At 43.8% G+C, this 16803-nt stretch overlaps 1 protein-coding gene across 1 annotated transcript in view; it reads left to right on the forward strand.

The window, feature by feature from the left end:
* b3glcta (beta 3-glucosyltransferase a) overlaps window positions 1-16803 on the forward strand; it is a 115014-nt gene that overhangs the window by 41087 nt on the left and 57124 nt on the right. Inside the window, exon 4 of the mRNA XM_080535039.1 lies at window positions 16444-16553. Within this exon, the coding sequence (XP_080391165.1) occupies window positions 16444-16553 (110 nt within the window). The remainder of the gene's footprint in view (window positions 1-16443; window positions 16554-16803) is intronic.

Raw genomic sequence — 16803 nt, forward strand, 5'->3', positions numbered from 1 at the left:
AAAAACACGCAGTGTCTCTTAAGTTGTTCTTATTGTATTGATTTATTTCCTAGATCAAGACAAAACAAAACACTGCTCTAAACATGAAATGTTAAAAACTCTTACAAAAGCTTATCCTCCCCCACGTGTCTGCCTGTCTACCATACCGTCCTCATGCCGTGTTCTCATCAATAATGCAACAAAAACACGCTGCGTCTAGTAAGTAAGTAAGTTGTTGCTTGCTCAAATTGCATTGATTTGATTCCATATTTTTTTTTTAAAGTGCGTAGTTTAAGGGGAAATGATGGCGATGGCGTGAGGAGTGAGGATTTGGAATCTGTTAAAAGTAAGTTGCCTCTGGGTTGTGAATTATTGATGCAAAGCAGGAGGTTTAAGGCTGCCTTCAACACTCATTAGTCTTTACCCGGGTTGTCCACGGAGACTTGGACTGCAGCATTTATAATGAGTGTGATTAAACCAGCTCGCAGAACCCCACTCCGAACTTCAGGTGTTGAATCTGGTCTGCTTTTCTGTGCCCATTACTACCAGAGAATCCTAATGAGGTCATTCTTTTTTTTGCCAGAGGACAGAGGATAGAGTGGTCTCTCTCTCTCTCTCTCTCTCTCTCTCTCTCTCTCTCTCTCTCTCTCTCTCTCTCTCTCTCTCTCTCTCTCTCTCTCTCTCTCTCTCTCTCTCTCTCTCTCTCTCTCTCTCTCTCTCTCTCTGTTGTGCTCTCTACCCCCTCTCTCTGTTCCCCTCACTATCCCCCCCATCCCCTCTCTCTTCTCTTCCCTCACCACTAAGAGATATTTATGACACTGACTTTTCCGGCCGTAAGCTGAAAGTTAAACACACCGTGCTTTCTATTGATCCCAGTGCAGGGCAATTAAAAAATCTGTATAAATATGAGAAGGGGAGGCTGAGAGAAAATCATTTCTCTTGCTGTATGACACATTGTTGCTGGTGGCACATCGGATCGCCCCCGGTGAATTTAAATTATTTTCCATTCCACTGAATCGAATATACCCTGCAGACTGAAAAAAGTTGGTTATATTGAATTTGTACTTGTGGATAGGATATCCCTTCATGCCTGAGGATGGGTATTAAATTGTGGATCTATCTGGTGTGACGGTCGCGGTTGATTTGGTCAGAACGCCGCTCGATGCTCTCCTGTGTGGTTCCATCTCAGAGACGCAACGTTTGGACACACAACCAGGGGTGGGGGTGGGTTTTTACGGAGAGGGCGTAATCCTGAGTGTCTTGTCTATAGGGGAGCCCAATGATGTGAGCCGTTGGAGCGCGGGAGGTTCGACACTGACACAATCAGCAGCCGGGTATTCAGAGTTGCTGCTTATGGAAATTAGTTATTGATATCCCTAAAGCCTGGTACACACATAAAGATTTTCTAAATCTTTTCTAAAATATTTTTTTATCTGAGAGAGACCCCACACATGAAGATAAAATATCATGGATTGAACAGTTTTTATATATATGTATTGTGTGTGGTGTGCTCAGATATTCCCAATACAGCACACCACATACATAAATGTCTGAGCCTCGGAAAGCGTTAGATAAATACAACAAATTATAAAGATCTGATCTACGACAGTCTAGAGTCTCGCCCCCCAAGCCAGAAATCTCGTGTGATCAGGGTAGTAGTACCCTGACTGACCTGTACGAGGCAGCCATGTGCGACAGGGTAAATAAATTGCAGAAGAACAAAAAGAAGACGTCACAATCGGACTCGGGAGTCGCCCACACACAAGAAGATTTTTGATCGTAAATATTGAACACGTTTAATATTTACGATCGTCGGCCCCGGCCATTTTCCGAGCAGATTGTCGGGAGAAATCGACTGTTAACACACCTCACACCACAGGATAATCTTGTAGGATAATCTTTAGAGCCATCCGATAATCGGGCATTTGCTGTCCTTGGTCGGAAGGGGGGAAATTGGGCCAAAATCGTCCAGATTATCTTTGTGTGTACCAGGCTCTCGCTGATGGCTGGGGACAGAGGGCTCTGCATCTGCAATGACACTTTCATTGTCCTCCACTAATGGAGCCTCACTTCCGGAGTTTTGGCAATTTTCAAAAAATGGCAGTTGTGTTTGTTACGCTTGCCTGGCTCTTGACAAGGTAACAAAAAAGGGAGACCTTTTTTTGAGTGGTTCAGTCCTGCTCATATTTTTCTTTTTATTGTGATAGAGATAGTAGAGATGTGAAGGAAGGATGGGTGAGAGAGAGAGAGAGAGAGAGAGAGAGAGAGAGAGAGAGAGAGAGAGAGAGAGAGAGAGAGAGAGAGAGAGAGAGAGAGAGAGAGAGAGAGAGAGAGAGAGAGAGAGAGAGAGAGAGAGAGAGAGAGAGAGAGAGAGAGAGAGAGAGAGAGAGAGAGAGAGAGAGAGAGAGAGAGAGAGAGAGAGAGAGAGAGAGAGAGAAGGGATGACATGCAGGATATGTCCGCGGCCGGAATCGAACCAGGAACCCTGCGGTTACGTGGTCAACGCTTAGTCTGCTACGCCGCCTAAGCACCCCATAATATAATATAATAATGCAATATAATATAAGAAAATAATGCGTTAACAGAAATGTTGGATGGAACATAACAAAGAAAAATGTTAAAGCAACAAAAACCGACTGCCGGTCGACGAGGAAGAGAGAGATCCATGACACCAGCACAATCCTTACAGTTCCCCGGGATAATTAGAGCGATAATCACCCACACCTGGTGGCTGATCTGGGGACAGAGAGAGAGGATGATGGACCACACAGGACAACCAGCACCAACCAGCGCCAACCGTAGACCCATACGTGGAACAGTCACATATGTTTCTGACTGCGGTGTGGAGACTCCCCGGGGCAAAATGGAGGGTTAAGTGACAGTGGCTCCCACACACCTGCTCCGTGACGGCCATGGAGGTGACAGATGCCCAGGGGCTGTGCTGTGCTCTGCCCCCCCTGCCCCCTCCACACATCCTGCCCCCCTGCCCCTCTGCCCCCCCGCCACCCTGCTCCAAGGACGTGTCAGCGCGGCTTTGTGCCAACGAGGTGACAGACCACCACAGGGCCACGCCACCTCATGCACACACGCACACACACACGCACACGCGCACGCACACACACACACACACACATGCACACAAAAACAAAATGTAGCTGTATCTGACCATGCATCTGTGCACAGTGTGCGCACGAACGCACACATGCACGCGCACGCACACACACACAGAAACACACACACACACACACATGCACACACAAAACCAAAATGTAGCTGTATTCGAGCATGCATCTGTGCACAGTGTGCACACACACACACACACACACACACAGACAGAAACACACACACACACACACACACACACACATACACGTACACACAGAAACACACACTTAGAAACACACACACACACCCACAGAAACACACATACACATAGTGTGTGCATGTGTGTGTGTGTGTGTGTGTGTGTGTGTGTGTGTGTGTATGGGTACAACATTTTTAGGAAGGACAGAAATGCATTTGGGGGAGGAGTTGCTTTTTATATTCAGAATCTTATTCCAGTGAAGATTAGGGAAGACTTAATGAGTAATGAAATTGAAGCATTATGGCTGCAAGTACACTTGCCTCATTTGAAACCTATGTTAATCGGTTGCTGTTATAGACCACCTAGTGCAAATAATGTGTATCTAGAACAAATATGTGATATGTTAGAGTTAGACCATGTATGTGATTTGAGCAACGAGATCTATTTTTTGGGTGATCTTAACATCAATTGGTTTTCATTGAAGTGCCCATTGAAAAAACGACTGTTAACGAGCACAAGTGCATGTGGTCTATCACAGGTAATTAAAAAACCAACTAGAATTTGTTGGAAAAACGATGGTACTCAGGTTTCCACCTGCATTGATCACATCTTTACTAACAATGCTGAGCTATGTTCTAAGGCGATATCTGTAACTGTTGGTTGTAGCGACCATCATTTAATTGCTATTGTGAGGAAGACTAAAATGCCAAAACTAGGACCTAAAATAATTTATAAAAGATCGTATAAAAGGTTTGATCAAGACAGCTTTGTGAATGATGTTAAAAATCTATGTTGGTCAAAGGTATTAAGGGATAAAGATCCTGAAAAAGCTCTGGAGGAATTTGATACCATGTTTATGCCACTTGTTGAAAAACATGCACCATTGAGGAAGTTTACCGTCAAAAGCGTCAGAACACCATGGTTAGATAAAGAACTAAAAGAGTATGATAGAACGTAATCAAGCAAAATTAATAGCAAATACATCGGGTTATAAATCTGACTGGGAGGTATATTGCAAATTAAGACATTTTGTTACAAAATTAAATAAAAAGAAGAAGAAATTGTATTATGTAAATAGGTTTAATCACGTTAAAAATGATAGTAAATTATTATGGAATACTTTAAATGAAATAATGGGAAGGAATAAGAAACCTACCCCATCTTTTCTAGAAACAGAAGGGAAATTCCTCACCAAACCAGTTGAGATTGCTAATCATATTAACAATTATTTTATAGGAAAAGTAGATAATTTAAGAAATAATATGCAAACAATAGATAATGAAAAATCTTATTTATTAATAAAAAATAAAATAATGAAAGATAAAAATTGTAAATTTAATTTTGACAGTGTGACTATAAGTAAGGTAGAACATCTGCTAAGTACCACTAAAAACAAATCACCGGGTGTTGACGGTCTTGACGGGAAACTTCTGAAATTGGTCCCTGATTTAATTGCCCCTGCTATCTGTCATATTATAAATCAATCCTTCACTGAATGTTTGTATCCGCAACAGTGGAAAACTGCCAAAGTGATACCACTGCCAAAAAATGTGAAATTGCCATTCTCAGGATCAAATAGTCGTCCCATAAGTTTACTGCCAGTTTTAAGTAAGCTGATGGAAAGAATAGTAAGTGAACAGATTAAATGCTATTTTTCTTGGAACACATTAACCACTGATTTTCAACATGCATATCGTGAAGGACATTCAACAGCGACTGCTTTAACCCAAATGACGGATGATTGGCAGAGAGAGATAGATAAAAAGAAGATGATTGGAGCTGTCTTGCTTGATTTTACTGCAGCATTTGATATAATCGATCACGAATTCTTACTTAAAAAACTTGAATGCTACGGTTTCTCCCTATCTGCATTATCTTGGATTCAAACTTATTTAGCAAACCGGAAACAAATAGTTTTTTTTAATGGGAGTTACTCTGAAGTTAAAACGGTAAAGTGTGGAGTGCCCCAAGGAAGTTGCCTGGGGCCTTTGCTCTATACCATTTTTACGAATGACATGCCTCTTGTCCTAGATAAGTCCTATATTTCAATGTATGCAGATGATTCAACGATTTATACATCAGCCTCTACAGCCAATGAATTAAATACTGTCCTAAATTCAGAGTTGCAATCAGTGGTTGAATGGATAAAGAATAATAAACTAGTGTTAAACATATCAAAGACAAAAAGCATCATTTTCGGGTCAAACCATGCTCTCAGTAAGAACCCAGTCTTGAAACTTTTAATAAGTGACAAGGCAATCGATCAAGTCCAAGAGACTTGTAAATTGTCATGGTCACAACACATAAATAAACTGGTGGTGAAAATGGGAAGAGGTATTTCTGTTGTTAAAAGATGTGCTCATTTGCTACCACCAAGTACTATCAAACAGGTGATTCAAGCTCTAATTTTGTCGAATCTTGACTATTGTCCTGTAGTATGGTCTAATGTAACAACGAATAAACTGAAAAAATTACAAATAGTACAAAACAAAGCAGCACGTATAGCGCTTCGTTGTGAGTACAGAAAAAATGTCGCAGCGAAATGTCGCAGCGATGCACAATTGTTTAAATTGGTTACTTGTGAAAAATAGGTTAATCTATTCACTCCTTGTATTTACCAGGAATATTCTTGTTACAAAGACTCCTTCAATTCTGTATAATAATGTATCCATAAGTCTCGACAGACATGACTACTCAACCAGACATGCTTCTGCACGAGGTTTTACACTTCCAAAAGTGAGGTCGAATGCAATGAAACGAACTGTCATGTTCCGAGGTATGCAGGAATGGAACTCTCTTCCCAGACATGTTACACAGGAGAATAGTAAAATCCGTTTCAAAATCTTAGTAAAACAACACTTGGCAAATAGAGAAATTGACATTCCCTAATGTATATTAAAGGTGTATGTAAATGAAAATGTTTGGTTTTAGTTTAGTTTTAGTTTTTTGTTTAGTTTTAGTTGAGTTTAGGTTAGTTTGACTTTAGTTTAGTTTTAGTTATTTTCTTTCCATTTTCTTTTAATTGTCTTTTAATTACACTCTGTTGTCTGTTCTTTGTAATCATTTGTTTGTATTTGTGTTGTTATTGATTTCATTTGTATTGTTATTTTTGTGGACCCCAGGAAGACTAGCTGTCACCATGGTGGCAGCTAATGGGGATCCTAATAATAAACAAATAAACAAACACACACACACCACTAAGCATCCCAATTGTCCTGTACAGTAGGGTGAACACATTAGCCTTGCTATATTTATTTTTATATTTATTACTATATATTTATTTTTATTAATTATTAATTATTATTTATTTTTTACATCTCCCTCTCACATAAACAGATTCTGCATTAGCTGTGAACATCGACCTGAAAATATACACCGCTACTTCCTATAGATAGCTTGCCATTGAGCAGCAGATGATGGTGTTGGGAGTGTGGCTCCCTACATTACAATATGAGAAAGCATCACACAGAGAGAGAGGGGGACAAAAATTATCTTTCCTATCTCATTTCAGGCAATATATCTCAACGGCAGATAGTCTTTTTTATGTGGAAGTCTGTGGAATACAGAACGTAGAGGATGGAGGGTGGCTAAACCAACACGCTCGCTAGCTCTATGATCAGACAACTAAGCCAAATATAAAATAAAATAAATCGTCCGTAACTGTTTTGACCAGAGTCAGCCAGGGCTGCGGTACTATCTCTCTCTCACAACAGTGTGCCCCGTTCACCACGGCTTCAGCTATTCCTCTCAGCCAAAGAGGCGTTATATACAGCCCATCTTCCTTTGTCATTGAGAGGAGATGCTGCTTTGTGGTGTCTTTAACACAGGAGTTGCTGTTTCAAAGCTGTGCTCTGTAATTTAATGGATTTATCGACTGCTTACTTTGCCTGGGAAGGTCAAGCTTTGGGTGGCAGGGCATTGTAATGTATAATGACGATCATGGCTGTAGGGGAGAGGGACAGGGAGTGATGGAGATTAGGGGAGATGTGGACAGTAACAGGGAATGATGGTAAATGGACTGACTTATATAGCTCCTTATTCCAAAGCGCTTTACAACGGCCTCTCATTCACCCATTCACACACACCAATGGCGCCAAGCTACCATGCAAGGCGCCGGCCCGCTCATTGGGAGCAATTTGGGGTTCAGTGTCTTGCCCAAGGACACTTCGACATGTGGCCAGCTGGGGCTCGAACCACCGATCTGCCAACCTTGCGATCATAAGACGCCGGCTCTACCTCCTGCAACACAGCCGCCCCTGTGTTGACAATTAGGGATGATGGGGAGGGTAACAGGGAATGATGGAGATTAGGGGAGGAGGGGAGGGTAACAGGAGTGATGGAGATTAGGAGAGAAGGGGAGGGTAATAGGGAGAGATGGAGATTAGGGGAGGAGGGGAGGGTAACAGGGAATGATGGAGATTAGGGGAGGAGGGGAGGGTAACAGGAGTGATGGAGATTAGGGGAGGAGGGGAGGGTAATAGGGAGAGATGGAGATTAGGGGAGGAGGGGAGGGTAACAGGGAATGATGGAGATTAGGGGAGGAGGGGAGGGTAACAGGAGTGATGGAGATTAGGGGAGGAGGGGAGGGTAACAGGATGTAGATTAAGGATGAAGGGTAACATACATGAGATTAGAATGTTGTTGTTTTTTATCTGGCTGTAATGTTGACCAACTCATGTCTTATTATGTGGATATACAGCATTTCTGTTTGGATGCTAATATTACATGTTTGGTGAGTTACTTTGAAGCTAGCTTTATAACATTTTTAGCAACTCCACTAAGTAAACATGTCATTTTTATATTTTATAGCTTAAAGCAAAACACAACACTATGTTAGCTCAAACAACAAGATAACTTCAGCTACATCATTTTCTTACAGTTTATATTCTGAACTCTTTATATTTATATTCTGTCCCTGCTGCATTTTACCACAACATCCTAAATGGCCAGTTTCGTCTAGTCTCCTCGGCTGTTATCTGTACCTTCCAGGAGCTGGACTGCTATTGGCTGCCAACAGCTGAAATGTAAGGGATGTACCATGTAAACAAGTTATATAATTTGTTCATTTGATTGAGTTTTACTACCCAGAGAACACATCCTTTCGGAGTATAACGTGAGCAGGTTGTGGTGACAGACCAAGTCTGTCACACTCATCAAAAACAGAGCATTCTGGGTAGCAGGGCTAGATTTTTAACACAGAGTCCTGGAAAAATGCCAGTAACCAAATTGGTGATATTTCCGTGATGCTAATCTTATCTGTTGAAGACAAAATTCTGAACAAAAACACTGGACATTATGATTTCCTCTTTAGTGGGGCTTATAAGGGTACAAGACTGTGTACACTCACTGTCAGAAATGCTAGACAACGGGGCGCTTAGGTGGCGTAGCGGGTTAAGCACTGACCATGTAAACGCAGGGTCCCCGGTTCGATTCCGGCCGGGGACATATCCTGCATGTCATCCCTCTTCTCTCTCTGACCCATCCTTCCTGTCTAAATCTTCACTGTAACTGTCAATAGAAATGAAAAATAGGAGTGGGACTGCCCCACTCAGAAAAAATAACGCTAGACAAGCTCATTTTTTTCCAAACTTGATCAATGATAATAATCAGAACAATCCAAAAACTATTTTCTCTACAATCGACCGCCTGGTAAACCGTGTTTCCACATCCAGATGTGAAGACTTTGCAGCATACCATAGAGATAAGATAACCAACATCCTGTCTGGTGTTGATCAGCTAACACTAGAACAGCTGTGCCTTTCGGCGCCTCGTTTTCAATGTTAAGCTGCTACTTACACACAACGGCCACTAGTTGGGCGTCTTGTAAATTAGCCTGCCTCCTACACAGAAAAACAGCAAAATAGCTTTATACTAGCTTATCCTGATGTGAAGTGATTTGAAAATGTAAGGATACTGGGTGGTAGAACGCACATATCTAGGAAAAGTCACAGGGTCAAATGATTATGTGTGGAGTGATACCTCAGAAGCCCCTACCCCACTATGAGAACCATAGATAACCTTTACCCTAGACCCCCCTACCCCACTATGTGATAACCCTAGATAACCTTTATCATAGATAACATTTACCCTAGAGAACCCCCTACCCCACTATGTGATAACCCTAGATAACCTTTACTCTAGAGAACCCCCTACCCCACTATGAGATAACCCTAGATAACAGTTACCCTAGATAACCCCATACCCCACTATGAGAACCCTAGATAACCGTTACCCTAGATAACCTTTACCCTAGACCCCCCTAACCTACTATGAGATAACCCTAGATAACCTCTACCCTAGATAACCCCTACCCCACTATGAGATAACTCTAGATAACCTTTACCCTAGACCTCCCTAACCTACTATGAGATAACCCTAGATAACCTCTACCCTAGATAACTACCCCACTATGAGATAACCCTAGATAACCCCCTACCCCACTATGAGATAACCCTAGATAACCCCCTACCCCACTATGAGATAACCCTAGATAACCGTTACCCTAGATAACCCCCTACCCCACTATGTGGGAGAACCCTAGAGTCCTTTGCCCTGGTCAGTGTTGCCAGATTGGCTGTATTCCCGCCCTAGTTTGGCTACTTTTGATCACATTGGACTGGAAAAAGCTGGCGGTTTTTATTGGATTTGGCGGTTTTTAGACTGCGGTTGGGCTGGAAATTGTCAATCCCACCTGGCAACCCTGGCCCTGGTTGAGGCTGAAATGCTCTGTCTGTCTGTCTGTCTGTCTATCTATCTATCTATCTAAGCTCTCCACTTGCCCTCTTGATGCAATGATCTATCCCCACCACCTTTTTAAAAATCATTTTCTAACTGTCTATCAGATGAGATCCTTGTTATGATTAACCACTCTCTACAAACAGATGGTTTCCCCAACCTCACTAAAGACCGCTACGGTGAAACCCCTCCTGAAGAAAAAACAACCTTGACTCATCAGTCCTTCTCAGCAATTTTACACCAATTTCCAATCTCTATCTTCAAAAATGTAACAGAAACTAGCTTTCGAACAACAGTAAAAAAAAGAAATGATGTGGTAAACGTGGCTTAGATTCAAGAGGGTGTAATCCAAACCCATTAGTGTGGAGCCCCGGCCAGCCAAATCACTTGATTCGTTTAGTTCATTTTTTTTTAGCCCCAAGTTCTCCACCCTGCTTTGACATCAGGGACGTGTTATCCACACAGGGAGAGATTGGCACACTGCTTATCTGATGCTTCTCAGGCAGCAGCTGTACAATCAGTGGCAACTGGGGCTTTTGAATACACACATAATTTCAGACACACACACACATTTACTCGCACACACACACACACACACACGCACACACACATGTATACACTCACACACACACACACGTACACGCACGCGCACACACACACACACACACACACACAGACGCACACACACTCACACACACACATAAACACACACACACACACACACACTCACACACACATACGCACACACACGTACATGCACATGCACACGCACACGCACACACACACACACACACACACACACACACACACACACACATTAAAGCAGACTCAGCAGGAGGTGTGAGAGGCGTGTGTCTCTCTCTAAGCTGTGCTCTCAGACGAGGCTGTGAGATGGACATGTTGAGATTTAGCAGCTAAATCCCCCTTCAGATGGAGATCAATACAGCTTTGTGGTGGGGCAACAGGGGCCGCGACGCATCCGCCGACTATAAATTATAGAAGATATGATACTGATACAGTGTTTACCCCTGACCCCTGTGGTATTATCTCATCCCTGTGCAGGAATGGGTTCAAGTTCTATATCAACACTAGAACAGCCGTGGCTTTTTTACCGACTATAAGAGCCGCCTCGGGGGTCAAATGACCATAGTCTTTAGAATTGGAAGCTGCTACTTACACACAAAGGCGTCTTGTAAATTAGCCTGCCTCCTACACAGAAAGACTGCAAAATAGCTTTATACTAGCTTATCCTGATGTGATTTTGAAAATGTAAGGATACCGGGTGGTAGAACACACATATCTAGGGAATGTCATGAAAGGAGGGTCCTGAAATGTTATTGAGTCCAAAGATATAACTTTCTTTTTTACTCACAGCGTCAAATTACCCCACCCATGGCTGTTCTAGTGATAATTGAAGTGGAGGCACTTCTGCACAACTGTTCCCATTGGTCAATCACAGTGCTTGTCATCGGTTGCCACGGTGACTTGTTTGTGTGTTTTTGAAATACAGCCCAGTTACCTGTTATTCAGCACAATTTCAAAAAGCTTTATAGAAAAACTCCTCCTGGCAGATAATAATAACAATAACGTACGACCCACACACTTACTTTACGACTACATTCTGTTGGAAATACATTTAAAAAAGCAGCTAATTAAAACGTGTGGAACTTCAGGTAGTGGAGAACGAATTGGCACCGGCCCCCCCATATTTGTTTGAGTCGAGACTCTAATGTGAGACGGTGTACAACCCCCAGAAGGCTGCATAACTCATTAGACGCGGGTGCCAGCGCGTCTCATCATGGCTGAAAAGCCTTGGCATGCCTCCCGCCTCCTCTACAGGCTCTACACCTGCATGTGGCCTGCGGTACTTTGTACTTTGACAGCCATTCCCCTGAGCAACTTGCTGTATAAATGTCATTTTGATTTTGGAAGACAGCTTATATACGAATTGGTTGGGTGGTAATTCCTTTCAGTGGGGCGATAGAACAAATTGGCAGACATCTTTCTTTCACTCCCTTAGGATCCTTGTATTAGGCTTGGTTTTGATTGTATTGGCAGTTGTGGGCAGTAGAGAGGTTCTGTACGAGGGACTACATGTGCCACCGATGTCGTTCGTGAGACACGTTCTAATGCTTTGGTCCTCACGTCGGGATCCGATGTAACAATTTGACTTTTCTTTCGAAAATTGTGAATACATTTCCGCGTTGTTGAAAATCGATGACACATGGCTAGTCAACTGACACAGCTTGTTTTGTGAGCCTGCTAACAATGTAAAGTAGTGTTATAGTTAACTAGGTAGCAGTGGGGGGATTACTCACCGAATCCATTGTGTTGTTGCAGTATTTTGGCTCGACTAGCGAGTGTGTGTCGTGATTCTCAACAACGTTGAAAACGTAGTTCCGTGTTTCAAAAGAAAAGTCTGAACATTCTGATCGGTTGCCGACATGCGGAACAAAATGATGTCACATTTGTCATAGAGGTCCATCATAACTATTCTGTAAACGGATTCCGCAAGACGACAAACCGCATTAGCTACTTTGTTAGTTACAGACAACTTACATTGATTAATGATGATGATGATTAATAATGTAAATATGTCAGTAACACTGAGGTGGCGCATTCTCCTAAGATTAATAGAAGTAGTTAAAGGAACAAAACAATTGTTAAGCATATACACCAAAGTATCGACCGGCACCCTGTGTTAGTGTGTTAGTCTTAGCTTTATTATACCCTGGGGATACTCAATCATATTTACAATGCAGCTCTATCCCTCAGCCAGCTGGTCTATTTGCCAGTGTCAGCAATTTGTGTGTGTTATGCCACTGCATACTGATAACTCATCAGACTGATAATCAATTAGAAAGTTCCACAGTTTGACATTTACTGACTCCATTACTCTTGCCAAATTAAGCTCTTGATGTGATTATCAACGGCCAAGCCAATGATAGAGGTCAGGATGAAGTAGAGATTGACAAGGTTCTTTTGAAGTGGTCCACTTTCATACGGAGCTAAACGTCTCACTCTGGGTTACGCCTAGTGTTGTTCCGATACCGATACTGGTATCGGCATGGCCACCGATACGCACAAAAATGCTGGTATCGGTATCGGCGAGTACTAACAAATATATAACACCCGATACCAAACTTTCACTATCGCGGAAAAACAAACACGCAACTGTGGTTGTCGAGGAGAGGAGCGGTGGAGCAGCGAGGCTCACCTCAGGTAACCTGCTGTCCCTTCCAGCTGCTCAGAGCCCAAGCTAAGCTATGCTACCGGGGCAACGTTCGGAAAGTCCCCCTGAGAGCGCCGGAGCGCACACTGGGCTCCGACGTCATAAACGGACCGAGGAATCCGATTGGACAAGAGGCGTTCTACGAGTGCCGATCAGTTTCCCAGAGCGACTTTTACCAACGCAGCCCTCAGACATATAGACTACGCCACTCCGCTTAAAGCGATACAACCCACAGCCAAGATAGGACACATTTTACAGGAAAAACATATCGACCTTAATCGATATTTATTTCGGTTGCACAGTCTAGCACCGCCACCGGCGTGCTGGAGAGAGTTCAAATAATAATAATAATGTCCGCGCGGCCGCTTCTCCGAGTCCCGCCCAGCTGTTCCCCTTTCGGGATAGTTCTCGGCTCCGTCTCCGCGCCACACCCCCTTTCGGGATCTGCTGTTGTGGCTCTCCGTGTCTCTCTCTCTCTCCGTCTCTTTCTCTCTCTCTCTCTCTCTCCGTCTCTCTCTCTCTCTCTCTCTCTCTCTCTCTCTCTCTCTCTCTCTCTCTCTGTCTGTCTGTCTGTCTGTCTGTCTGTCTGTCTGTCTCCGTGCGGCAGGTACTTCCTGCCTCCTTCCTTCTCCCGAGGAGAAGTTTTCTCTATGTTTGTTTGAATTGTTTACATATGCAGAACACAGAACACACATGCATTAGTGGTGCAGGAAGGCCTACTGTCACAGCGGAGTGTGTGCGACGCGCTGGCCAATGGGAGAAAGATCATCGGCCACTTCAAGCATTCCCCACTGGCCACTTCACGTCTGCAAACTGTACAGACTGAACTTGGAATGCCTAAAAACTTTTTTTTTTTTTTTTTTTTCAAACGCCGTGGTATCGGATCGGTACTCGGTATCGGCAAGTACTGCACGGTCAGGTATCGGTATCGGTATCGGGATCAAAAAATGGTATCGGAACAACACTAGTTACGCCTACACTTGACAGCTAATCAGAAGACGTCTGTTACCTGAACAGGAAGAACATTCAGATCACAATCTGTTAATAAGTATGTGCGTCCACACATAGTGTTAAAAATTAAAGATGTGTCTTTTGGTCTACCATGCTCACATTGTGTGCTTATTAAAATCCCTTTGATTGTCCCAGAGGGGACATCTATGGCCAGGTGATACACGCTCGTCCGGACCGCTTTGATATTCAACAACAATCCGTAAAGCTCCCCAAGTGTTGGTGATATAGAGTTGGTGCTCTGGTTGGTGAGGATTTCTTTCGGAATCCCTACCCGGGAGATCACGATAGCCCCGTCGAGCACATCGATCGAATGGCCTGATGATGTCCATGCAATGTTAAGGTCTAAAGGGGTTTCAATCAAGGGGAGAGGGCCTAAGGGCGCCCTGGGGACTGCGGGGGGATTTACCAACTGACATTTGCGACGGGAGGCTGCATCACCACCGGCACACTTCGGCCCGAATCCCCGGCCAATAGAAGCGAGCCATGATCCGATTCGGTGTCTTATCGTGTCCTAAGTGGCCTGCCGTAGAGTTATAATGCGCCGCCTGGAGAATTAGTTCCCGGCGGCTCCGGGGTACCAATAGCTGGGTGATTTCCTCCTGCCTGTCGTGCCCGCACCCCCACAGTTCTCCCTATAGCCTGAGGAAACCCAGCCCAATCCAACCCCAAGATTAGGGGGTGCCTGATTAGGGGGTGCATGAGGCACGGACCAACCGCAGTCCGAACACTATACTTTTTCCCCTTATAGCGAATTTCTATGGTGACCACTGGATGAACATCCACATGCACACAAATCATGCAAAGCGCTGCAGAGGGTAGTGCGGACAGCCGCAAAGATCAGTGGGACCCTCCATCCAGGACATCTACAGTGATCGGTGTGTCAGCAAGGCCCTAAGGATTATCAAGCACCCCAATCACCTAAACCGGAAATTGTTCGAACTACTGCCGTCGGGGTAACGGTACCGTAAATTCTATGGAAAACGGCTTAATTCGTATAAACTTCCTCTAATTCGCACAAAAGTCTGTGCGCTTGCTTGAGGTGGTTTTTGCCCTTTTGCGAATCAGAGTTAATGTACATAATGGAAAAAGGTTTGCTGAATAAACTCTGACGTAGCGAACATTCAACTGTTTCCTTCGCTTGACATTTTATGGAAACACAATTACTGGCTCCTGGGTCACTGCCCCAGAAGAGAGCAAACACAAATGTGTGTGACACATTCTTCTTTCCGCATTGTTGAAAATCAATGACACATCGCCAGTCAACTAACACAGCTTGTTTTGTGAGCCTGCTAACAATGTAAAGTAGTGTTCTAGTTAACTAGGTAGCAGTGGGGATTACTCATCCACCGAATCCAATGCGTTGTTGCAGTATTTTGGTTTGACTAGCGAGTTTGTGTTGTGATTCTCAACAATGTTGAAACGTGGTTCCGTGTTTCAAAAGAAAAGTCCGAACATTTTGATTGGTTGCCGTTGCCGACATGCGGACCAGACTATGATCAGACTGTGTCACAAATGCCAATGGCGACGGGATAATTAGCACCAGCCGGCGCCCCAATTATCCCCCCACCCCCAACACACTCTACCACAGCTCTGTAGCTCCCTCTACAGGCCAGATGCTGCATGTTCCCCACAAACATCCAAACATGATATGATCCTCATCACAGTTGGGGTAAGGGTGTGTGAATCGGAGTGTGGATCATCTTATTCAGATGACTAGTCAGATTTAAGTGACATGTAGACAAGCCTCTGACCTAGTTCTCAGGAAACCGTGTGCTCATTTTATTGGATAGAGAAAATGACGATAAACAGGAAAGTTAGGAGAAGAGGGCATGTCAGCAGGATTCGAACCCATGCCGACATGGACATATGTGTGCACTGTAGACCACTGGACCACCCCAGGCCATGTGAAACTAATTCTGTGTGTGTGCTGTAATTTTAAATTATGTATGTAAAGCACTTTGAATTGCCCCTGTTGTATGAAATGTGCTATACAAATAAACTTGCCTTGCCTTGCCTTGTGTGTGTGTGTGTGTGTGTGTCTGTGTGTGTCTGTGTGTGTCTGTGTGTGTCTGTGTGTGTGCGTGCGTGCCTGCGTGTGTGTGTGTGTGTGTGTGTGTGTCTGCGTATGTCTGTGTGTGTGCGTGTGCATGTGTGTGTGTGTGTGTGTGTGTGTGTGTTGCAGACCTGCGGGAGGTAGTGTTTGTCATCCAGAGCCAGAGCAACAGCTTCCATGTGAGACGAGCGGAGAGGCAGAGAGACAACCTGCTGCAGCAGGCAGGGAGCCTCACACAGGTAACACACACACACACACACACGCACACACACACACACACACACACACACACACACACACACACACACACACACACACAGTACACACACACACACATACTGTATGCACACACACACACACACACACACATGCATACTAGGGATGCTCCGATCTGGATTTTTGGGGCCGATACCGATCACCGTTTTTTTTTCTTCTCAAGATCTACCGATACCGATACCGATCTTTTAAAAAATACATAACTGTATGCCT

This window comes from Nansenia antarctica (genome assembly GCF_963989245.1).
Source record: "Nansenia antarctica genome assembly, chromosome: 1".
NCBI classification, from domain to species: Eukaryota; Metazoa; Chordata; class Actinopteri; order Argentiniformes; family Microstomatidae; genus Nansenia; species Nansenia antarctica.